This window comes from Eriocheir sinensis, chromosome 19, assembly GCF_024679095.1.
Source record: "Eriocheir sinensis breed Jianghai 21 chromosome 19, ASM2467909v1, whole genome shotgun sequence".
Taxonomy (NCBI): Eukaryota; Metazoa; Arthropoda; class Malacostraca; order Decapoda; family Varunidae; genus Eriocheir; species Eriocheir sinensis.
The window spans coordinates 20228910-20253909 of record NC_066527.1 but is presented as its reverse complement, the minus strand read 5'-3'; the positions used below and the strand labels follow the sequence as shown (position 1 = coordinate 20253909).

Below are 25000 nucleotides of genomic sequence, written 5' to 3'. Positions count from 1 at the left end.
ATGCAAAGTGGTGTTATACTAAGGTGGATACATACTTAAGTGAAAATATGTGATAAGTATAGATGAATACATACTTAAGTGCATAGGGTAGAAATGTGAGGCAGGGGAAGGAGACTTGCTGAGAGGGAGACATTCTGAGGTGGATACATGCAAAGGTGGAGTTATACTAAGGTGGATACATACTTAAGTGAAAATGTGATAAGTATAGATGAATACATACTTAAGTGCATAGGGTCGAAATGTGAGGCAGGGGAAGGAGACATGCTGAGAGGGAGACATTCTGAGGTGGATACATGCTATGGTGGTGTTATACTAAGGTGGATACATACTTAAGTGGAAATGTGTGATAAGTATTGATGAATACATACTTAAGTGCATAGGGTAGAAATGTGAGGCAGGGGAAGGAGACATGCTGAGAGGGAGACATTCTGAGGTGGATACATGCAAAAGTGGTGTTATACTAAGGTGGATACATATTTAAGTGGAAATATGTGATAAGTATAGGTGAATACATACCAAGGAATACATACTTAAGTGCATAGGGTAGAAATGTGAGGCAGGGAAAAGTGGAGACATCTATATTACTATCCAAAACACAAATACTCGTGTCCTTTCCTTCTCCTTATTGCACCAACCGAACTCATCAATACGAAAAACAGAGAAATGAAAAGAGGAAACACAAATACTCGTGTCCTTTCCTTCTCCTTATTGCACCAACTGAACTCATCAATACGAAAAACAGAGAAATGAAAAGAGGAAACACAAATACTCGTGTCCTTTCCTTCTCCTTATTGCATCAACTGAACTCATCAATACGAAAAACAGAGAAATGAAAAGAGGAAACACAAATACTCGTGTCCTTTCCTTCTCATTATTGCATCAACTGAACTCATCAATACGAAAAACAGAGAAATGAAAAGAGGAAACACAAATACTCGTGTCCTTTCCTTCTCCTTATTGCACCAACTGAACTCATCAATACGAAAAACAGAGAAATAAAAAGAGGAAACACAATTCTCCCCCTGCACACACCTGGACGTGGGGGGCGGCGCCAGGCAGGGCAGGTGTAGGCGCCGCACGTCCCTCCCACACACCTGCAGGAGGGCCGCCAGGTGCCGCCAGGTGCTCCGTGTGTCCTGGGCGGCGCAGACCACGCGGGACAGGTGGCCCTCCACGTACGCCTGCCGCCACGGCCTCCCACCCGCGGCCCGCCCACCCACCACCTGACGAAGAGGAGATTAGTGGCAGGTAAAGGAAATAGGGAGGAGGAGGAGGAGGAGGAGAAGGAGAAGAAGAAGAAGAAGAAGAAGGAGAAGAAGAAGAAGAAAAATAATAATAATAATAATAATAATAATAATAATAATAAGAAGAAGAAGAAGAAGAAGAAAAAGAAGAAGAAGAAGAAGAAGAAGAAGAAGAAGAAGAAAAAGAAGAAGACAAGAAGAACAAGAACAAGAACAAGAAGAACAAGATGAGGAACAAGAAAGAAAACAAGAACAAGAACAAGAAGAAAAATCAGAAGAAAAAAGGAAGAAAAGGAGGAGGAGGAGGAGGAGGAGCAGAAACATACAATCATAATGAAGATAACAGTGATGATAGCGACATCTTAACAACAACAACAACAACAACAACAACAGTACCGTGGTGGGGGGGAGGGGGCGGGAGGGCACCGTGGCAGCAGCAGGAGAGGGGGAGGAGGAGGTGCCTGTCTTCATGCCTCCTCCTGCTCCTCCTCCACCTCTTCCTCCTAGGGCGTTCGTTCGCTCTCCTCCTTCTCTTCGCCCTCCTTTCTTTCGCAAACGACCTAAGAGAGAAAAAAATAATAATTACTACTACTACTACTACTACTTCTACTACTACTACTACTTAACAGATACATCCACCCATGTTTATTTTACCGACACATGATCATACTACTACTACTACTACTACTACTACTACTACTAAAACACCAATTACTACTACTACTCTCCCTCTTCTTCATCCCCTCCTCCTCCTCCTCCTCCTCATCATCATCATCACACATACTCGTCAGGGACACGTGGGGGGGCGGGAAGTGAGCCTGCGTCCTCCTCCGCCAGTACAGGTCATCGAGGGGCAGGCTGAGGGCGACGTGCAGGGGCAGGTCAACGCTGAGGCCGGCACACACGTCCTGCAGGTCACGCGGGGTCATGCCACTCAGCTGACTGTGCTCTGCGGGGGGTCAAAGGTCAGGGTAAGAGGGGGATGGTTAGTGGGGGGTTGAGGGTTATGGGGGGGAGGAGAATGGTGGTGTTGATGTTGGTGTTGGTGGTAGTAGTAGTAGTAGTAGTAGTAGTAGTAGTAGTAGTAGTAGTAGTAGTGAAGGAATAGTAGTAGGAGAGGATAAGGTGTTATGTATAGATTTAGTGGTAAGTAGTATTAGTGATATGGTTGGATGCCACAGTCATTAGCGAACATAATTAGGGCTAATGACCTCCAGTTTATGTAGTAGTAGTAGTAGTAGTAGTAGTAGTAGTAGTAAATTGTGTTGCTTTTGTTATTTGTTTTTTACTTTAATCATTAATAATTTCTATCATTTTTACTATCATTAATGTTGTTGTTACTACTTCCACTACTAATATTACTACTACTACTACTACTACTATTACTACTACTACTACTACTCCTACTACTACTACTACCATCCATCACCACCACTACCACCACCACAACTACTACTACTACCACTACTACTACTACCACCACTATCATTACTACTTCTACTACTACTAATAATAATAATACTGCTACTACTACAACACCCACCATTGATGTTTCTCGTGATGACCTGCAGGCAGTAACACCTCAGCTCCTGCACCGCGTCGAGGCTCATTAGGTGCACAGGTGAGGGAGAACACCTGTACGAACACACACACACACACGAACACACACACACACATACAGACGAACACCTGGCCGCGTTAAGAGGTGGGAGAGAGAGCTGAGGAGAGGTGGGCTGGTTCTCTCTCTCTCTCTCTCTTCGTTGATGGTAAATACAACTACCGCGTCCTCGTTGTCATGGAAACGTTGTCATGATGATGGTGATGATTGTGGTGGTGGTGGTGGATTGGGTATTTTGTTGTAGTTTTTGTTTTTTCTTCATTTTCTTCTTTTTTTTCTTTCTCCGTGTTTTATTCCATTTCTTGTTTTCTTTCTGTTTTTTCTCAATATCCTCTCTCTCTCTCTCTCTCTCTCTCTCTCTCTCTCTCTCTCTCTCTCTCTTCCATTAGCTGATCCAGTATGATTCAGCGTCGTGTGTGTGTGTGTGTGTGTGTGTGTGTGTGTGTGTGTGTGTTGCTTCGCCCTGTTTGCTTAGGGTGAAGGGCAGACCACATAGTTTGGATCCAAGTGTGTTCTCTCTCTCTCTCTCTCTCTCTCTCTGATATACTGATATAAATAGATTGAAATTAAAGTAAGAATATTAACAATTAGATCAGAACAAAATTATTTATGACAGAAAAGAAATATATATTTAAAAAGACATGGTTACTATTCTATCTATCTATCTATCTAAATCTATCTATCTGAAACACACACACACACACACACACACACACACACACACACACACACTTCAGGACAACCAAAAACAAACTCCACGGGTCTAGGCAATAATATATCATTTATTTATCTATTACATTCACGCTTCTACGTTACATAATATTACGGTCTTTGGGCAACGAGGGTTTGGCAGCGGACCAGGAGGCAACACAAATGACTGACCAGCTTGGGATCCAGAAGAGATCGAGCACCTTATAATTATGATAAGAGATCGTATCCTAAATATGTTCTCCTGTTTTATTATCGGATTTAAAAGTGATCAAATTTTGTTTCTATTTACGAGTTGGAGTTCAGATTCTGTTTCCAATTACGAGTTTGAGTTAATATTCTATTTCTCATTACGAGAGTTACTGGTGGTAATATTTTATGATAAGTCTTCGGAAGCAATGTTTCCAAATAAAGTTTCCTAGTGTGGACGGGCATAAAATCATAAAAACACAAAACAATAGACTCGCATCGCCTTGAGGAGGGAGGCAGCTGGAGGTGCTGTGACGTGACGGAACAGACGAGGCACGGTGATAAGGGATCGCGCCGGCTATCCATTATGCATCGCGCGTCGTGACACAGATCTGCGCACCAGGAAGACTGAATAGCCCATGACGCCAGACAGACAGACAGACCCACACTCTTCGCTCACTGGCCTTCCTGTTAGAGACTTTACTGATTTAAGCGTTTTGTTTTACTGTTGTTGCTTTCTGAGAAACGAAAAGTAATTGTTTAAAGTTTTTGCGTGGATTAATTATATAATCTTAATTGTATGGAAGACTTGGCCTCGTGTCTTAGAGGAATACTGGGTGAGAACTGACTGCCTTAAACACTGATACATTATGAGAGGAAGCAGAGTCCACTAGGAAAGATACGATTGTTTACAGATCGAGATGAATAATGATTTAGAGACGATTAAGTCAGTCTAGAAGTGAATGGCTTGAGTGAATGACCTAGGAGAAGAAACACAGCCCAATGAACAGGATACGATCGTTTCAGATGGAGGAGATGAAAAGCGACGTAAAAACGATATGATCTAAAAACGATTGCGTCCAGAACTGAATGACCCCAGACAATACAGAGGAGGAAGAAACACTATCCATAAAAAAAGATGCTATTGTTTTCAAGTGAATGAGATGAATAATGATCTCGAGACGATTTGCTTAGATGAGAAGAGATACGCTTGTTTTCACGTGAATGAGATGAAAAATTATGATCTCAAGACGATGGACTCTGTAAAAAACGATGCATTATGAGAAACACAAATCCTTTAGAGCAGAATATGTATTAATGAGTGTGAAAAGAAGTGAAAACAGACAACCGAATAGAATATAAATACTATCTGCTTGTCTGTATACTCTCATCGTCTCAAAAGCCACCACTTCTAGCATCCATCTCCTCTCTCCTCTCTTCCTCCCTCAGCCAATGCTTGTGTTCCGGCCCTACTATCCTTTTTATATGAAGACGAATAACTATATCTAAGAAAACGATCAATCATGAGAAGCAGAAACCAACCTAAAAAAAGTAGCCTAATATCGCTTTCGAGAGAAGATACTAGGCTACTTAATAACCTCCAAACGATGCATTATGAGAAACACAAATCATTTAGAGAAGAATACATATTACTGAGTGTGAAAAGAAGTGAAAACAGACAACCGAATACAATATAAATACCCTTCTTTTTATATGAAGACGAATAACTATATCTGAGAAAACGATCAATCATGAGAAGCAGAAACTAACTTAAAAAATGTAGCCTAATATCGGTTTTAAGTGAAGATGCTAGGCTACTTAATGACCTCCGAACGATGCATTATGAGAAAAACAAATCAATTAGAGAAGAATACATATTACTGAGTGTGAAAAGAAGTAACTATATCTATGAAAACGATCAATCATGAGAAGCAGAATCCAACTTAAAAAATGTAGCCTAATATCGCTTTCGGGTGGAGACGCTAGGCTACTTAATGACCTCCGAACGGTGCATTATGGGAACGCTTTACGCTCCATCGGGTAAACAGTTGCACAGGTTTTCGTTCACTCCATCCCACCGGTGGCTCGTAACTTCGTGGTGTTCTCGGTAAGGAAAACTTCGGGGCTGTGTTGCATTTGTGTTGCTCCTGATAGCTCCCAGACTTGTACTTGGCTTCCACACACGCGATGAAGTTTTTCTTTCTTCATTTGTTTATTTATCATTCTATTTGTTTGTCTATTTATATGTACAGGGGCGCAGTGCATGATTTGGGCTATTCCTTGTATTTGTTTGTATATATAATAGCCCTTGTCTGCCTGCTCTTATCGTAACACACACACACACACACACACACACACACACACACACACACACACCCTTAACCGACTAAAAATGATTACATAGTACACTTCATTTCTACATATCAAACACCACATATTGGCCACTCAACCCTTTTATAGCTAAATGTATGGTGTTTGATCCTCTTCATACGCCAGACAAGACGATGTAGAAAGGATTCCACACCGACGTAGACGTAGACAAGACTATTAATTAAGAAACAAGCGAAAACGGGCTGTAGAAACACACTTAAAGTTAGTTAATAATTGATAGAATCCGCATATTCTATCTACGAATGAATACCTTAGAATATACGTGATCTATTTGGTCCTCACTGTAAACTAAACATGGAAAAGACTATTGATTAAGAGACAACAGAAAACGGGCTTGAGAAATAGACAAAAAAAGGGAGTTACATGGTTGATAGAAGCTTCATAATTTGCCAAAGAATGAATGCCTAAAAATATACGTGATCTATTTGGTCTTCTTTGTAAACTAGGCGTGGACAAGACTATTGCTTAAGAAATAACAGAAAACGGGCCTCAGAAATACACACAAAAAAAGATAGTTACATGGTTGATAGAAGCTTCATAATTTGCCAAAGAATGAATGTCTAAGAATATACGTTATCCATTTGGTCCCCTTCGTAAACTAGGCGTGAACGAGTTGAATAATAAAGAACAACTAGAAACGAGCTGTAGAACTAAAAATATAATAGTTACGATAGTTAATAGGATGTTGGTGTTTGCCCAGAACAGCAACACAATATGAATTACTTGGCCTTCTTTACAAACAATTATAGACGTGGACAGAACGAATGATTAAGAAACGACCGAAAACGTGCTGCAGAAATACACACAAAAAAGTAGTTACGATAATTGATAAAAAGTTCATAATTTGCCCACGACTGCCATACTATATATTACTTGGCCTTCTTCATAGACGTGGACAGAACGAATGATTAAGAAACGACCGAAAACGTGCTGCAGAAATACACACAAAAAAGTAGTTACGATAATTGATAAAAAGTTCATAATTTGCCCACGACTGCCATACTATATATTACTTGGCCTTCTTCATAGACGTGGACAGAACGAATGATTAAGAAACGACTAAAAACGCGCTGCAGAAATACACAAAAAAGTAGTTCGATTACAGCACCCAACTCTGGAACCTTGACATATACATAAAATAAAGTTTCTCCATATATTCACTGTATTAGTTATCCGAGGTGAATCATGATATTTTTTTCTATCTGCTCTATTCTTTGTATTACTTATAAAAAAAAAGTGTTGATCTTATGCTCTTTCTGTAACACAAGGAGAAACATGAATGTCCATATGAATCTTGACATACGGAGAATCATCTATGTCCATATAATCTAACACACAACTTTATCACAGGACACACGAAATATTAACACACGAGATTCAACACAAATTTCCCATAACATGCCTGAACGCGACAAAAAAATAAACTTTCTTTCTGGTGAGAGGTTTATAGTTTTTTTTTTTTTTTTTTTTTTGCAAGTTTAGATTGCTTTTGAATTTAGATTGAAAAAAATGCCCAAACTTTGCTTCTAAATCAATATCTTCTATGAGATTCAACACAAATTTTTCATAAACTTGCCTGAACGCGACAAAAAAATAAACTTTCTGGTGAGAGGTTCATAGGAGGGTTGTTGTTTTTTTGCAAATTTCGATTGCTTTTGAATTTAGATTGAAAAAAATCCCCAAACTTTGCTTCTAAATCAATATCTTCTACGTGTATCCAAACATGCTTTTAAGGGACCCACAGTGTGCCCCCCTAAGCATGGATTCGCGAGTGTGTGTGTAGCACCAGACTAGTCCGGCGTTGTGCCTTTCCTGTAGATGGCTTTTTTTTTTTTTTTACAGCAAAGGAGACAGCACAAGGGCACAAAAAAAGGAAACAATAATAAAAAAGCCCGCTACTCGCTGCTCCTGTAATGCATCTGAAGAGGTGGCCGAAAGGGGGGTCAATTACGGGAGGAGAGGTGTCCTGATACCTTCCTCATGAAAGTACGCATTGCTATAAGTAAAAATAAATGAAAGTATTGCTATAAAATAAAGTAATAATGTGTTAATAAAGCTCGGCGCTGAGACTTAATGGTGGGACTTGTTATCATCATTATTTTCATTATTATTATCATCATTATCATTAACTACGCAGACGCTTAAGTTAGTATAGAAGCTCTTTTTTATGTACAAATATATACAGTTAAGTACAGAGTTACAGTTGTGAAAGTTTCGGTAAATTAATAGTAAGCTTTTTCTTTTCCTCCTAACCGTTTGCTTTTGACGAAGTGTAACTGATTAGAACTCTTCGTCAGCAGAGCCGCACGTTGTCCTCGGTGAAGTGTATACGCGGGAACACTCAGTCAGTCAGTCAATATCTCAGTCAGTCAATGAGTCAGTCAGTTAGTCAGGCAGGCAGTCAGTCAGTTAGTCAGTCAATCATTCAATCAGTCAGTTAGTCAGTCAGTCAGTTAGTTAATCAATCAGCTAGTCAAGCAATCAGTCAGTCAGTCAGTCAGTCAGTCAATCAACCACTTAATCAATCAATCAGTCAACCAGTCAATCAACAAAACACAAACACAAACATCAACATAAAAAAAACCACAGAAAAACGCAAAGTAAACAAATACCAAAAAAAAAAAAAGAAAAAAAAAAAAAGAAATATATATATACAAATGCCGCGAAATCGAATCCTAACAAAACTGAACATTCACAGACGAAAGAATAAGATCAAACACGGCAAATGAAACTAAAAGAAAAAGAAGAAAAAATACACCACAGACTTGATAAAATGTAAAGAAAATTATCATACCAATATCAAGTGTGTGTGTGTGTGTGTGTGTGTGTGTGTGAGGATGTTTTTTTTCCTTAGCGGATGCAGACTCAAGGAGGTGACGAGAGAGAGAGAGAGAGAGAGAGAGTGTGTGTGTGTGTGTGTGTGTATCCGTGACTTGATCTAACCTCTCCTTGAAGGTATCTATCGTACATACTGGCACTCACCACATGACCACCAAGCCTGTTCCACTCATACACCACTCCATTTCTCAACCTATTCCTGCGTATCTGTATTCAATCTGAGCCTATTTCACTAACACCCTCTGCTGGGCTATCATCATCCTACTCAGCTGATGTTATTCTGTTGATAGTTGTGTTTTCTGGGCCTCCTAACTCACGCGTAAGACCCCGTTCAACACTTTGCCGACTATGGGCCACGACAACCCAGCGAGTCAGGGTACACGAGGTCTTGGGTGTGAACCGTTTTTTTGTTTTTTTATAGTAGCGCCAGTTATGTTTGGCTCATGCTGCCCCCCGGACTCATTCTCGATTCACTGGACGGTTTCTTCTAGAGTCCGGGTTGATGGGTGGTCTCCTGGACAGCATGTGGGTAGTCTTAGGCCACTCGGCGGTGCCTGAAAAATCCCAGGTGATAGAGCGGGGATTCGAACCGATGTTGTCCAGGGCGCCGGGAATGTGAGCCCAGCACGCTAACCACTCAGCCACCGCCTACCCTTACACCGTTGATGTGAAAGGGTTGCACATGGTCGGAGAGAGGTCTAGAAACGATCGCCGGATGTTGAGTCGGTAGACTGTGAAGGGGTCCTATAAGTCTTTGGGGTTGTCGTGGCCCAGAGTCGGCACATTGTGGACGGGTTATAAGGGTCACTATCAAGTATTAGGTTCCAGTACAAGAGCAGTGTGAGAACCCCCGACCCAGCGTAGCCTGCTTAGCTGCCCTGCTTCTGCTTAGACTAGAACCATCGGCCCAGTGTGTCTTGTTTGGCGTGAATAATAACAACCATCGGCCCAGTGTGTCTTGTTTGGCGTGAATAATGACAACCATCAGCCCAGTGTGTCTTGTTTGGCGTGAATAATGACAACCATCGGCCCAGTGTGTCTTGTTTGGCGTGAATAATGACAACCATCGGCCCAGTGTGTCTTGTTTGGGGTGAATAATGACAACCATCGGCCCAGTGTGTCTTGTTTGGCGTGAATAATGACAACCATCGGCCCAGTGTGTCTTGTTTGACTTGAATAATGACAACCATCGGCCCAGTGTGTCTTGTTTGACTTGAATAATGACAACCATCGGCCCAGTGTGTCTTGTTTGGCGTGAATAATGACAACCATCGGCCCAGTGTGTCTTGTTTGGCTTGAATAATGACAACCATCAGCCCAGTGTGTCTTGTTTGATGTGAATAATGACAACCATCGGCCCAGTGTGTCTTGTTTGGCGTGAATAATGACAACCATCGGCCCAGTGTGTCTTGTTTGGGGTGAATAATGACAACCATCGGCCCAGTGTGTCTTGTTTGGCGTGAATAATGACAACCATCGGCCCAGTGTGTCTTGTTTGGCTTGAATAATGACAACCATCGGCCCAGTGTGTCTTGTTTGATGTGAATAATGACAACCATCGGCCCAGTGTGTCTTGTTTGGCTTGAATAATGACAACCATCGGCCCAGTGTGTCTTGTTTGACTTGAATAATGACAACCATCGGCCCAGTGTGTCTTGTTTGGCGTGAATAATGACAACCATCGGCCCAGTGTGTCTTGTTTGGCGTGAATAATGAGAACCGTCGGCCCAGTGTGTCTTGTTTGGCGTGAATAATGACAACCATCGGCCCAGTGTGTCTTGTTTGGCGTGAATAATGAGAACCGTCGGCCCAGTGTGTCTTGTTTGGCGTGAATAATGAGAACCATCGGCCCAGTGTGTCTTGTTTGGCGTGAATAATGAGAACCATCGGCCCAGTGTGTCTTGTTTGGCTTGAATAATGACAACCATCGGCCCAGTGTGTCTTGTTTGGCTTGAATAATGACAACCATCGGCCCAGTGTGTCTTGTTTGATGTGAATAATGACAACCATCGGCCCAGTGTGTCTTGTTTGGCTTGAATAATGACAACCATCGGCCCAGTGTGTCTTGTTTGGCTTGAATAAAGAAAGTGTAAAGAAAGTGAAATGAAGTTAAGCAGTGCCCCAGTGTAACCTGCTTGACTTGATAAATGAAACTATCGCCCAACGTGTCCCATTTAGCTCCAGAACCACCGTCCCAGCGCGCGCCTCCTTAGCTGTGAAAGATGGCGTGGAGGTCCTTGGCGCTAGTACCCATGGTCCTCGGCGCTGCGCAGCTTGAGGTAGAGACAGCAGGCCAGCACTATGCCCAGCACCTGCAGCACGCACAAGCCGCAGCCCACCGCGCCCAGCACCACCAAATGGGCCGCCAGCTCCTCCCCCAGGCTATGGATGCACCCCTGCGGACGATGGGGAGGTGGTGGTGAGGGGGGAGATGATGGTGAGGGGTGATGATGAGGGTGGTGATGGTGATGGTGAGGAGGGGGGTGAGGTGGTGAGGGGTGGTGGTGATGATGGTGTATAAGGGTTGCGTATGGATATGATGGTGGTGATGATGATGGTGGTGATGGTGGTATGGGAGATAACTGGTGGTGGTGTGCTGATGTAATGCTGATGTGTGGTGGTGGTGGTGGTGATGATGGTGATGATGAAGGTGTTTTGGTTATGGTGCTGCGGTGGCGTTCTGCTCGTGTGTGTGTGTGTGTGTGTGTGTGTGTGTGTGTGTGTGTGTGTGTGCTTATCTGTTTCTCTCTCTCTCTCTCTTTCTCTCTCTCCTCCTCTTCCCTCCCTCTCTCCCCCCCCCCTCACTATTCCTCTCCTCCTCCCTTTCCTTTCGTCCCTCTCCCTCCCTCTTCTTCTCTCCCCTTTCCCTTCCTCTCCTACCCACTCTCCCCTCTCCCTTTCATACCCATTCTTCCCCTCCCCATCCATCTCCTACCCTCTCTCCTCCACCTCCCTCCATTTACTTTCTCTCCTTCCCTTCCCTTCCTTTCCCTCCCTCTCCTTCTCTCCTCACCCTCTCTTCTCCCTATCTCCTTCCTCTCCCTCCCTCTCCATTCCCTCTATCCTTCTCTCCTACCCTCTCTTCTCCCTCTCTCCTTCCTCTTCCTCCCTCTCCATTCCCTCTATTCTTCTCTACTACCCTCTCTTCTCCCTCTCTCCTTCCTCTCCCTTCCTCTCCATTCCCTCTATCCTTCTCTCCTACTCTCTCTTCTCCCTCTCTCCTCTTATCACCCCCTTCCTTTCCCCCCTCTCCATTCCCTCCATCCTTCTCTCCTACCCTCTCCCCCTCCTACCCCCTCCCCTCTCAGCATATACTCACATTATACCAGATGTTGGAGGGGTGATCCCTGACCCCACAATAGGGTGAGGGCGTCTTGCAGCAGGAGTCGGGCACGGTGTTGTTGTTGGCAGCACCGCTCAGAACCCACTCGCTGTCTTTCCAGTCCCTGTAACTCAGCGCGCCGCAGCAATCGAACTGGGCAGGGAAGAAAGGAGGGGGAGGCTTGAGGGAAGGGTAGGGCATGGAACAACCTGCTATTATAACCGTGAGTAGTGTGCAGGTGGGGGTTAGGGGACGGGGTGGGTCATACTGGCACTCCCTTTTAACTAGTGTGTGGAAGGGGAGAAAGAGAGGGAGGCTGAGGGAAGGGTAGGGCATGGAACAACCTGCTATTATAACCGTGAGTAGTGTGCAGGTGGGGGTTAGGGGACGGGGTGGAACATACTGGCACTCCCTTTTAACTAGTGTGTGGAAGGGGAGAAAGAGAGGGAGGCTTAGGGAAGGGTAGGGCATGGAACAACCTGCTATTATAACCGTGAGTAGTGTGCAGGTGGGGGTTAGGGGACGGGGTGGAACATACTGGCACTCCCTTTTAACTAGTGTGTGGAAGGGGAGAAAGAGAGGGAGGCTGAGGGAAGGGTAGGGCATGGAACAACCTGATATTATAACCGTGAGTAGTGTGCGTAAGGGAAGAAGGGACGGTGCGGGGTATAGCAAGGGTAGGGTATTGAGCAACCTGCCACACCCTCTGATTAGAAAGGTGTGCGATCGTCATAAAAATACACACACATACACACACACACACACAAAAAAAAAAAGGAAATGCTGTATACTTTCATCTATACCTGACTTCTACACTGTTCATGGGTTGCCGCTCCGTGTGATGAGATAATAAAGTTTAAGATTAAAGGAAAAGGAAGAAAGGAGGAAAAAAGAAAAGGATGAATGAACGAAAAAAAAACAAAAAAAAACTCACGCCGAACAGAAAGAAAAAAACTAATTTGCATAATTCAAATTCCATTCACTCCTTCTCCTCCTCCTCCTCCTCCTCACTTCCTACATTCCTTCCTTCCTTCCTTGGTCACGTCACAGCTGTATTTCTTATTTCATCTTTATTCCATTTCTTTATCTCTTTCTTCTCTTATCTCGTCCCAGTTATTTTTATCTTCGTTATTTTTATTTATTTACTTCGGTTTTATTTCGTTTCGTTATTTTTATTATTCATTACTATCTCTCTTTATCTTTTTTATCATTTTCCTTTTTTTTTTTTTGTTTTGTTTTTTCCATCTTCTCATTTTCGTTCTTTCTTTCTTTGTTTGTGTTTTTATTTTCCTTTTATTTCTTTTATTTCTTCGTTGTTATTCCTTATTTCATTCTTCTTATTTCTTCTCTCTATTTTCTCTTTCTTCTTCTTTATCTTTTTTTTCTTCTTCTTTTTCTTTTTATTCTTTTCCCGCTTCTTTTTTTCCGCTTTTTCTTCTACTTCCTCTTCTTCCCTCTCTTCTTTCTTCCTCTTCCTCTTCCATCGTCTTGTCTCGGTTTTCTTTTTTTTTCTTCTCCTTCATACCTGTTTATTTCCATCCTTTTACTCCCTCTTCCTTCCTTCCTTCCTTCATTCATTCATTCTTCAATTCTCCTTCATTCCTTCCTTCCTTCCTTCTTTAATTCTCCTTCCTTCCTTCCTTCCTTCTTCAATTCTCCTTCCTTCCTTCCTTCCTTTTTTTCAATTTCTTCCTCTCCTTAGTTTATTCCTTCCATCCTTCCTTCCTTCTATTCGTATTTTCTTCCTTGATACCCTAAACTACTACTACTACTACTACTATTACTACTACTACATACTACTGCTACTAATAATAATGATAAGAAAAAAATGACAAGTGTGTTACAAAATGAAGCTCAAACACACACACACACACACACACACACACACACACACACACACACACACACACACACACATCAGCTTGACGTGTATTGTATATTGTCATGCAACAGATGGAGTAAACAATGCCATGTGTGTGTGTGTGTGTGTGTGTGTGTGTGTGTGAGAGAGAGAGAGAGAGAGAGAGAGAGAGAGAGAGAGAGAGAGAGAGAGAGAGAGAGAGAGAGAGAGAGAGAGAGAGAGAGAAATAATCAATAGTATGTATAAATGAAGTACTTGAGGAAAAAATAGTCACTTGTAGATCGATAATTCTCTCTCTCTCTCTCTCTCTCTCTCTCTCTCTCTCTCTCAAAGGTAAACAAAGGTGGTAGTTCCTAATTCCGTCTTTGGGCGTGTCTGTTAGTGTGTGTGTGTGTGTGTGTGTGTGTGTGTGTGTGTGTGTGTGTGTGTTCAGTTCCCTCTACTTCATCATTTTCTAACCCTCTTCGAAACCTACTCAACCCTCTTCATTTCGATTCCAATACTCTATACCGCCGTCTGTCATTATCTCCTTTCTTTCTCTTATACTTTCTTGTTGTTGTTTTTATATTACTTAGTTCTCTCTCTCTCTCTCTCTCTCTCTCTCTCTCTCTCTCTCTCTCTCTCTCTCTCTTATACTTTGCTTTCTTACGTTTCATCATGTCTTCTAACGCCCCCCCCCTCTGTTCTTCTCCTTCAATTATCTATATTTCTTCTTTCCCTCATCATCATCTTTGTTCCTTTTTTACTTTCTCGTATTCACTTCCCTCTCTTACATTTTAGTTTCATACGCTTCAACCTCTCTTCTCCGCTTGCAACACTATTCTACGCCTCTAATCTTGTTCTAATCCTGTATTCTTCGCTTTTAATCCTCTATTCTTCCCCTCTAATTCTCTTGCCTTCACTTCTTACACTGTTCTTCGGTTCCAACCCTCTCTCCTCCTCTCCCCCGCCCTCACCTCCTGTTGCAGTGTGTCGATGGCCAGCGTGGCAGCCTCGTCCGTGCCGTAGGAGCTCCTGAAGGTGCCCTGGAGGGTGTGGCCCAGCTCCCCCTTCACCTGCTCCTCGTATACGTAGGCCAGCACCCCCGCCGCGGCCTCCAGCAGGAACACGAACAGCAGCAGGAACGTGTACTGGGGGAGGGAGAGGTGTGAGTGGGAGGGGGAGAGAGGGAGAAGGAGAAAGAGGGAGAGGGTGTGAGTGAAAGGGAGAAAGAGGGAGAGAGTGTGAGTTGGAGGAGGGAGAAAGAGGGAGAGTTGGGATGTGAAAGAACCAAGAGAGAGAGAAAGGACAAGGAAGGAGGAGAGAGAGAGAGAGTGAGGAGAGAGGGGGAGGAAAGGTGAGGATGGGAGGAGGATGAGAGAAGGAGGGTTGGGTAGTAAGAGAAGTCATGGGAGAGACGAGAGAGAAGGAAGGAGGAGAAGGGACAAGAAGGGAGAGGAGGGAGAGGGTGTGAGTGAGAGAGAGAGAGAGAGAGAGAGAGAGAGAGAGAGAGAGAGAGAGAGAGAGAGAGAGAGAGAGAGAGAGAGAGAGAGAGAGAGAGAGAGAGAGAGAGAGAGAGAGAGAGAGAGAGAGAGAGAGAGAGATCAAGGAAGGAGGAAAGGAACAAGAAATGAGTGAGTGGATGTGAGTGGGAGGAAGGGGATGAGAGAGAGGGAGATTTTGAGAGGAAAAGAGAGGGAAGTAAGGGAGAGAAAAGAGGTCATGGGAGAGAGGAAGGAGAAGGAAGAAGAAGGAACAAGAAGAGGGAGGAGAGAGAGAGAGAGGGGAAGTTAGAATGTGTGAGAGGTAAGGGAAAGAGAAAGAGGTCACGGGATGAAGGAAGGACAAAGTAGGAGGAAGAAGAAGAAGGAAAAAGAGGAAACTGTAGACGACCAGAAGGAGGGAAAGGAGAGGAAGGAAGACCGGCAGGAGGAGGAGGAAGGAAATGAAGGGAGGAGAGGGGGAAGGTAGAGAGGGAAAGAGGATATCGCAGAGAGAGAGAGAGAGAGAGAGAGAGAGAGAGAGAGAGAGAGAGAGAGAGAGAGAGAGAGAGAGAGATGGATAGATGGATATATATAGAAAGAGAGATAATTAGATGGATAGATAGTATCAGTATAGTTGAAATCCACCCTGATAGTCGGCCCAGCCCGTTAGTGCCGCGGCCGAATATTATTTATAGTGGCAGCCGTGATGTGTGACTCTTGCCTGGCCCGTGCTGCCCCCCGGTGCTCCTTTGACCGAAGTCGCTGAAGTTAGGGTTGACTGAAGATCTGGGCAGCATGAGGGTAGCCTTCCCCAACTCGGCGAGGGTTGAAAATTATCAGTCTTGTGGTGGGGCAACGCCTCCCCAACTACTACTACTACTACTACTACTACTATTACAACTACTACTACTACTACTACAACAACAACTACTACTACTACTACTATTACGACTACCCCCACCAGCACTCACCATCAGCAGGTAGCACTTGTCCTCCTTGTGAACGGCGCAGCAGGCCAGCAGGGCGGCGGGCAGGGCGAGCAGGCCGGCCAGTAGCAGCAGGTAGGCCGTGGTGGCGTACGTGGTGGTGGTGAGCACGGCCACGTACGTGTGTTCCTCCGCCACGGTCCACGCCGCCACGGACAGCACGGCCACCCCGCCCACCTGGGGACACACGGACGCGAGGAGGTGAGGAGAGGTTACAGGATTAGATTTTGTTTGTCTGCTATGTTAAGATTAGATTTTGTTTGTTTGTTATGTTGTACGATTAGATTTTGTTTGTTTGTTATGCTCTGGGATTAGATTTTGTTTGTTTGTTATGCTGTGGGATTAGATTTTGTTTGTTTGTTATGCTGTGGGATTAGATTTTGTTTGTTTGTTATGCTGTGGGATTAGATTTTGTTTGTTTGTTATGTTGTACGATTAGATTTTGTTTGTTTGTTATGCTCTGGGATTAGATTTTGTTTGTTTGTTATGCTGTGGGATTAGATTTGGTTTGTTTGTTATGCTCTGGGATTAGATTTTGTTTGTTTGTTATGCTGTGGGATTAGATTTGGTTTGTTTGTTATGCTCTGGGATTAGATTTTGTTTGTTTGTTATGCTCTGGGATTAGATTTTGTTTGTTTGTTATGTTGCAGGATTAGATTTTGTTTGTTTGTTATGTTGCAGGATTAGATTTTGTTTGTTTGTTATGCTGTGGGATTAGATTTTGTTTGTTGGTTATGTTGCAGGATTAGATTTTGTTTGTTGGTTATGTTGCAGGATTATATTTTGTTTGTTTGTTATGTTGCAGGATTAGATTTTGTTTGTTTGTTATGTTGTGGGATTAGATTTTGTTTGTTGGTTATGTTGCAGGATTAGATTTTGTTTGTTGGTTATGTTGCAGGATTAGATTTTGTTTGTTTGTTATGTTGCAGGATTAGATTTTGTTTGTTTGTTATGTTGTGGGATTAGATTTTGTTTGTTGGTTATGCTGTGGGATTAGATTTTGTTTGTTTGTTATGCTGTGGGATTAGATTTTGTTTGTTTGTTATGCTGTGGGATTAGATTTTGTTTGTTGGTTATGTTGCAGGATTAGATTTTGTTTGTTTGTTATGTTGCAGGATTAGATTTTGTTTGTTTGTTATGTTGTGGGATTAGATTTTGTTTGTTGGTTATGCAGCGTTATAAGTTTGGATTCGGTTTGTTTGCTTGTTTGTCAGTTGGTTTCTTTGTTTGCTTGTTTGTCGGTTGGTTTCTTTGTTTGCTTGTTTGTCGGTTGGTTTCTTTGTTTACAGACGAGAAAGCAACTCAAAATAGATACACGAGAGGTTGGAGAGGATATGTAAGAGAAGATTTTGTGTGTGTGTGTTTCTTTATTTCTTTGTTGCAGAGGAGAAAGCAACTCAAAACAGGTACACGAGAGGTTGGAAAGGATATGTAAGAGCAGATTTTGTGTGTGTGTTTCTTTGTTTGTTTGTTACAGAGAGAAAGCAACTCAAGGGAGACAAACAAAGAGACTGAAGAGGATATGTTAGAGGAGCAGCTTTTGTTTGCTTGTCTGTTGTTTGTTTGTTTGTTTACAGAAGATAAGACAGCTCGAGATAGGGGCTAAAAATACATGTTAGAGGATTAGCTTTTGTTTGTTTGTTTACATAAGATAAGACAGCTCAAAATAGATAAAGAGACTGAAAATACATGTTAGAGGATTAGCTTTTGTTTGTTTGTTTACAGAAGATAAGACAGCTCAAAATAGATAAAGAGACTGAAAATACACGTTAGAGGATTAGCTTTTGTTTCTTTGTTGTTTGTTTGTTTACAGAAGAGAGGACAGCTCGAGATAGATATACAATGACTGAAAATATATGATAGAGGATTAGCTTTTGTTTGTTGTTTGTGTGTTTCTTAATTACAGAAAAGAAGGCAACTCTTGAGAGGGGGAGTGAAGCATTAAAAGAGATTATATAAAAAGAATTACATAGACAAATTACACTAGTTATTTACACATAAGCATTACATCCAGTGGTACTACAGCAGGCCCCACCACCCCCACACCCTCCCCATCCCTCCACCTTGAAATTACATTGGATTTCATAAGCAAGTTTTCTTCTTCTTCTTATTATTATTATTATTATTATTATTATTATTATTACTAAGAGGATTACATCAGTCGAGAGAGAGAGAGAGAGAGAGAGAGAGAGAGAGAGAGAGAGAGAGAGAGAGAGAGAGAGAGAGAGAGAGAGAGAGAGAGAGAGAGAGAGAGTAGGGGAGTCGTAAATAAATAAATAAAAATTGATGGGTAAGGAGGAGGAGGAGAAGGAGGAAGCGGAAGTGGAGGAAGGAAGGAAGGAAGGGAGAGATTTTTTGGAACGGAGAGAAAAAAAGAGGGAAAGGGAGGGAAGGTGGGGAGCAAATAAAAGAGAGAGAGAGAGAGAGAGAGAGAGAGAGAGAGAGAGAGAGAGAGAGAGAGAGAGAGAATAATAATAGTAATGAAAGAAATATAAATAACCACACACACACACACACACACACGCACACACACACGTCACGCCTAATCTTTCTTTCTTTCTCTCACTTTCTCTTTCTTTCTTTCTCTTTTTTTTTTCTTTCTTTAGGTCAAAAAATATTCATGACTCACATCCGGTGGTGTTGAGTGACCTCTTAATCTTCAACACCACTTGCATCACCACCACCACCTGAATCACATCCTTCACCTTTATCTCTACCGTCATCACCACCATCATCACCTTCATAAATAACATCACCAACATCATCATCACCACTACTATTGTCATCACCATTATCACCACCACCACCACTACCACCACCTGAATCACATCCCTCACCTTCATCTTTACCGTCATCACCACCATCATCACCACCATAAATAACACCACCAACATCATCATCACCACTACTACTGTCATCACCATTATCACCACTGCTATTCTCATCACCACCACCACCATCACCTCCACTATCATCGTCATTATCACCAAACTAGTCTGTCACCACCACCACCACCACCACCAGCCTCATCACCACCACCACCACGAGTAGACTATCACCACCACCACCATCAATACCACAACGACCACTGTCAACACCGTCACGACCGCTAATTATCCTCACCACTCACTGTCACCACCACCACCACCACCAAGAGTAATGAGATATGCAGAAGAAGAAGAAGAAGAAGAAGAAGAAGAAGAAGAAAAAGAAGACAGTAATAATAATAATAATAATAATAATAATAATAATAATAATAATAATAATAATAATGATAATATGAGCTTGTGACTCCTCCTCCTCCCCCTCCTTCTACTACTACTACTATTACAGCTACTACTACTACTACTATTACTACTACTATTACTACTACTACCTCTACCATAGCTATTTTTACGACTACATAATTTTACTAAAGCTGCTACTACTTCTACTATTATTTCTACTACTACTACTACTACTACTACTACTACACCACCACCACCACCAGCACCTCCATATACTCACGAGGAAGAGGAAGTTGAAGATGAAGAGCACATACTTGAGGAAGCTAACACTGCAGCAGCCTCTCCCCCGCGGCCCCGGACCCTTTCTGAATTCGTGCGAGGATGACCCTGGGATGACCAACACGAGGACGACGAGGTGGACCAGGAGGAGGACGAGGTGGAGGAGGAGGAGGAGAAAAAAAAGGATTGTTAGTTATGTTTGGTTTAGTTATACCTTCGTTGTTGTTGTTGTTGTTGTTTTGTGTGTATAGATTCAGGATGACCCTGGGATTTGCAACACGAGGAAGACGAAGACGAGGAGGAGGAGGAGGAGGAGGAGGGAAAGAAAAATGTGGAAAAAAGGAAAATTGGGATGAGGAGTAAGAGGAGATGCAGGAAAATTAAAAATAGAGAAGGATAAAAAGGAGGAGGAGGAAAAAGATTTAAGTTAAGTTCTGTCTAGCAATACTTTCGTCCTATCTATATATGTGTGTGTGTGTGTGTGTGTGTGTGTGTGTGTGTGTGTGTGTGTGTGTGTTGAGGATGACTTTGAAGACCAATACCAAGAGGAGGACGAGAAGGAGGAGGAAGAGGGGGAGGATGAGGAGAAAGAAGATTGTGTTAAGTCTTGTTTAGTTATCCCTTCGTTCTATTTATCTGTGTGTTTGTTTATATAATTGCAGTTAGATGATGATGAGGAGGAGGAGGAGAGGAGGAGGAGGAGGAGGAGGAGGGGGGAAGAAGAAGGAGAACGACGAAGATGAAGTGAGAAAAATGAAAGGGGGGAAGAGGAAGCAGAGGAAAAATAAACAGGAGGAAGAGGAGGAGGAGGAGAGAAACAGGAAGAAGACACGAAGAAGCAGAGGAGGAGGAGGAGGAGGCGGAGAAAGAGGATAATGTCAAGTTTTGTTTAGTTATTCCTTCAGTTTTATTTATTTGGGTTCGTTTTAATGTTCGAAGTTGTTTATATAAGTATGTAGCCAAGGTTCGGAGATCAAAGCACAGGGGAAGGAGGGTGAAATAAAGGAAAGGAAACGAAAGGGAAGAAAAAGGAAAGGGAAAGGATGGTAAGGGAACAAAAAAGAGGAAGGGAAGGGAAGGAAAGGGAAGGGATGGGTAAGGAAGAAAATGGAAGGAAAGGAAAGGGAAGGGAAGGGAAGGAAAGGGATGGGTTGGGAAGGAAAGGAAAGGAAAGGAAAGGGGAGGACAGGAAAGGAAGGGAAAGGAAAGGGATGGGATGGGAAGGGAAGGGAAGGGATGGGGAGGACAGGGAAGGAAAGGAAAGGAAAAGGATGGAAAGGAAAGGAAAGGGAAGGGAAGGACAGGGAAGGAAAGGAAAGGGATGGGTAGGGAAGGAAAGGAAAGGAAAGGAAAGTGAAGGGGAGGACAGGGAAGGAAAGGAAGGGGATAACAGGAGAGGAAAGGAAAGGGAAGTAAAAGGAAAGACAAGAAAAGGGCGGGAAAGGAAAGGAAAGGAAGGAAAATGGAAAGAAACATAAAGGAAGAAGAGAAGGGAAGGGGAGGAAAGGAAGGAGGGAGGATGATAATGAGGAGGAGGGAGAGGAGGAGGAGGAGGAGGAGGAGGAGGAAGAGGAAGAGGAGGAGAATTAATGAATGCCACCTCTGTCACTATTACCTTCCATTTTGACAACAACAACAACAACAACAACAACTACTACTACTACTACTACTACTACTACTACTACTACTACTACTCCCACAACTAGTTTTTCCTCTGCTAGAACGTGACTTGATCCGCTGGCCTTCGAACCTCCACCCCCGAGAGAGAGAGAGAGAGAGAGAGAGAGAGAGAGAGAGAGAATTAGGACAGCTCTAATTACTGGACATGTAACTTAATCACGTACACCTTATGTTACGTACACACACACACACACACACACACACAATCTCTCTCTCTCACACACACACACACACACACACACACATGCACGCACAAAAACAAGTATGACGTCGTGCCCTGCTAGCAAAGTCATGCACAGAGAGAGAGAGAGAGAGAGAGAGAGAGAGAGAGAACCAAAACACAACCCTGAATTGTTTGGTTTACAAGGAAAGATTCTAACACACACACACACACACACACACACACACACACTCGACTCCATAAATGTGATAAAGAATAAATAAAAAAAAGAATAGAGAAAGGTGAGTAATAACAAGGTCAATAAAATATAGGTAATATAAGTAAATTAATACGCATAACAACATCTATATATGCAATCTTTCTTTTTTTTCTTAACATTCATAAATACAAATAAAATAGTTCCCCTTCTATGCCTTCTGTTGCCTTCCTAAAGATTAATTAAAAAGTGTTAGCCTACTCTTCCTTTCCTTTCCTTCCCTTCTTTTTTTTTCTTAACATTCATAAATACAAATAAAATAGTTCCCCTTCTATGCCTTCTGTTGCCCTCCTAAACATGAATTAAAAAGTGTTAGCCTACTCTTCCTTTCCCTTCCCTTCCCTTCTTTTTTTTTCTTAATATTCATAAATACAAATAAAATAGTTCCCCTTCTATGCCTCTTGTTGCGTTTCAAAAGATGAATAAAAGTGTTAGCCTTCTCTTCCTTTCCTTCCCTTCCCTTCTTTTTTTTTCTTAATATTCATAAATACAAATAAAATAGTTCCCCTTGTATGCCTTCTGTTGCCTTCCTAAAGATGAATTAAAAAGTGTTAGCCTTCTCTTCCTTTCCTTCCCTTCCCTTCTTTTTTTTTCTTAATATTCATAAATACAAATAAAATAGTTCCCCTTCTATGTCTTCTGTTGCCTTCCTAAAGATGAATTAAAAAGTGTTAGCCTACTCTTCCTTTCCTTTCCCTTCCCTTCTTTTTTTTTCTTAACATTCATAAATACAAATAAAACAGTTCCCCTTCTATGCCTTCTGTTGCCTTCCTAAAGATTAATTAAAAAGTGTTAGCCTACTCTTCCTTTCCTTTCCCTTCCCTTCTTTTTTTTCTTAACATTCATAAATACAAATAAAATAGTTCCCCTTCTATGCCTTCTGTTGCCTTCCTAAAGATGAATTAAAAAGTGTTAGCCTACTCTTCCTTTCCTTTCCCTTCCCTTCTTTTTTTTTCTTAACATTCATAAATACAAATAAAATAGTTCCCCTTCTATGCCTTCTGTTGCCTTCCTAAAGATGAATTAAAAAGTGTTAGCCTACTCTTCCTTTCCTTCCTTCCTTTTTTTTTCTTAACATTCATAAATACAAATAAAATAGTTCCCCTTCTATGCCTTCTGTTGCCTTCCTAAAGATGAATTAAAAAGTGTTAGCCTACTCTTCCTTTCCTTTCCCTTCCCTTCTTTTTTTTCTTAATATTCATAAATACAAATAAAATAGTTCCCCTTCTATGTCTTCTGTTGCCTTCCTAAAGATGAATTAAAAAGTGTTAGCCTACTCTTCCTTTCCTCTCCCTTCCCTTCTTTTTTTTTCTTAATATTCATAAATACAAATAAAATAGTTCCCCTTCTATGCCTTCTGTTGCCCTCCTAAAGATTAATTAAAAAGTGTTACCCTACTCTTCCTTTCCCTTCCCTTCCCTTTTTTTTTTTCTTAACACTCATAAATACAAATAAAATAGTTCCCCTTCTATGCCTTCTGTTGCCCTCCTAAACATGAATAAAAAGTGTTAGCCTACTCTTCCTTTCCTTTCCCTTCCCTTTCCTTCGTGTGTCTTTCCTTCTCTTATCTTGCTTCTTCCTTTCATTCCTTTCCTTCTCTTTGATTCCCTTCCTTGAGAGTAAATCATGTTGAGTGCCTGATTCTCTTCCTAAAGATAACTAAGTAAATTGACCTCTCTTTTGGCTACTCTTTATTGTTTTACTTTTGTGGGAGTGGCGAGTAGCAGGCTTTTTTTTTTAACTTTTTGTTGCCCTTGAGCCCCTTCCTTTGATGTAAATAAATAAATAAATAAATAATGTAAACTTTCCCTGGTGACCTAGGCTACACTCAATAACGTAAACATAAGTTAAATAACGAAAGATATAAATTATACAGTAAATAGTTTCCCTTCTTCCCTTGAAAGACATAAATGACACCAATGAGATAACGTCAGCTAAACAAACTAAATAACGTAAGAGAAATAACGTGAACTGTCCTCTGGGTCAATAGTAGTAGTAGTGGTAATAGTAGTAGTAGTAGTAGTAGTAGTAGTAACAGTAGTAATAGTAGTATTTCCAAAGGCCGAGCAGGAGGTCAATCGAGTTTTAATGACTGTTTTTAAAGGTTCATGGTACAGAAGGAGGGTTAATCTATCACTTGGGTCATAAAACTAATCATGGAAATACCTACAACCCCTACGAAAGCCTTAACAAATGTAGGTGTGTTAGCCCCGAAGTGTTTGAGCATTGGGCCCCTGCTGGGTATCACTGGCACCACAAAAAGTCCCTGAACATCCCAGCAATTTCTAAGGGAGGCTTTTCAGACATGAGAGGAGGCGAGACGCTAACAATGGCGGCTTTATCCTTTTCCTAGATGTAAATACTTGTTTCCCTCACACTCGAACGCACCCTGTTGCCACATCTTCCCTCCTCCTCCCCTGCCTCATCCTTCTCCCTTCCCTCCTCCTCCCCTGCCTCATCCTTCTCCCTTCCCTCCCTCCCTTCTCATACTTCTCACTCCACCTCCCCGCCTCTCTTCCCTCCATCCCTCCTTCCTCCACCCCCGCCTCATACATCTCCTCCATTATGTTCTTCTCCCTTACCCTCCCTCCTCTATCTCCCCCTCTTTCCCCTCCCCACACTCCCTCCTCCACCCCCGCCTCTTTCCCCTCCCTCCGTCCTTGAACCTCCCCCATCCCTCTCTCCTTCCCTCCACTCACTCCACCACTCACCCTTCTGTTGCCTCTTCAGTGTGGAGGAGGAAGAGGAGGAGGAGCAGGAACAGAGAAATGGAGAGAAGAGGTTACTGGGGACTGGATAAAACGGAGAGAAGGAAAGAGGGAGAGAAGAGGAGGAAGAGGGAAACAAAAAGGGGAAGTGGAAGAGGTGGAGAGATGAAGAGGAAGAGGGAGAGAAGGCGACGGGGGAGGGGGGGGGGGGGGCTGACATGTGGCATTGCGCGCAGCCTTCAAATGTAAACAGGGAACGCGTGAGTTG

The 25000-nt window shown here is 42.4% G+C and overlaps 2 protein-coding genes across 2 annotated transcripts in view; both read right to left on the bottom strand.

Annotated features, from left to right (window-relative positions):
- LOC127000898 (uncharacterized) overlaps positions 1–3514 on the bottom strand; it is a 7903-nt gene extending 4389 nt beyond the window's left edge. Inside the window, exons 1-4 of the mRNA XM_050865009.1 lie at positions 2788–3514; positions 2029–2193; positions 1641–1804; positions 1033–1223 (exon numbers count right to left, since the gene is read on the bottom strand). Of these exons, the coding sequence (XP_050720966.1) occupies positions 1033–1223; positions 1641–1804; positions 2029–2193; positions 2788–2854 (587 nt within the window). The 5' untranslated portion in view covers positions 2855–3514. The remainder of the gene's footprint in view (positions 1–1032; positions 1224–1640; positions 1805–2028; positions 2194–2787) is intronic.
- Positions 3515–3624: 110 nt separating this feature from the next.
- Positions 3625–25000, bottom strand: part of LOC127000899 (CD151 antigen-like) — a 31102-nt gene continuing 9726 nt past the window's right edge. Inside the window, exons 2-6 of the mRNA XM_050865011.1 lie at positions 19909–20015; positions 16387–16578; positions 14909–15082; positions 12089–12244; positions 3625–11165 (exon numbers count right to left, since the gene is read on the bottom strand). Coding sequence (XP_050720968.1) covers positions 11013–11165; positions 12089–12244; positions 14909–15082; positions 16387–16578; positions 19909–20015 — 782 coding nt within the window. The 3' untranslated portion in view covers positions 3625–11012. The remainder of the gene's footprint in view (positions 11166–12088; positions 12245–14908; positions 15083–16386; positions 16579–19908; positions 20016–25000) is intronic.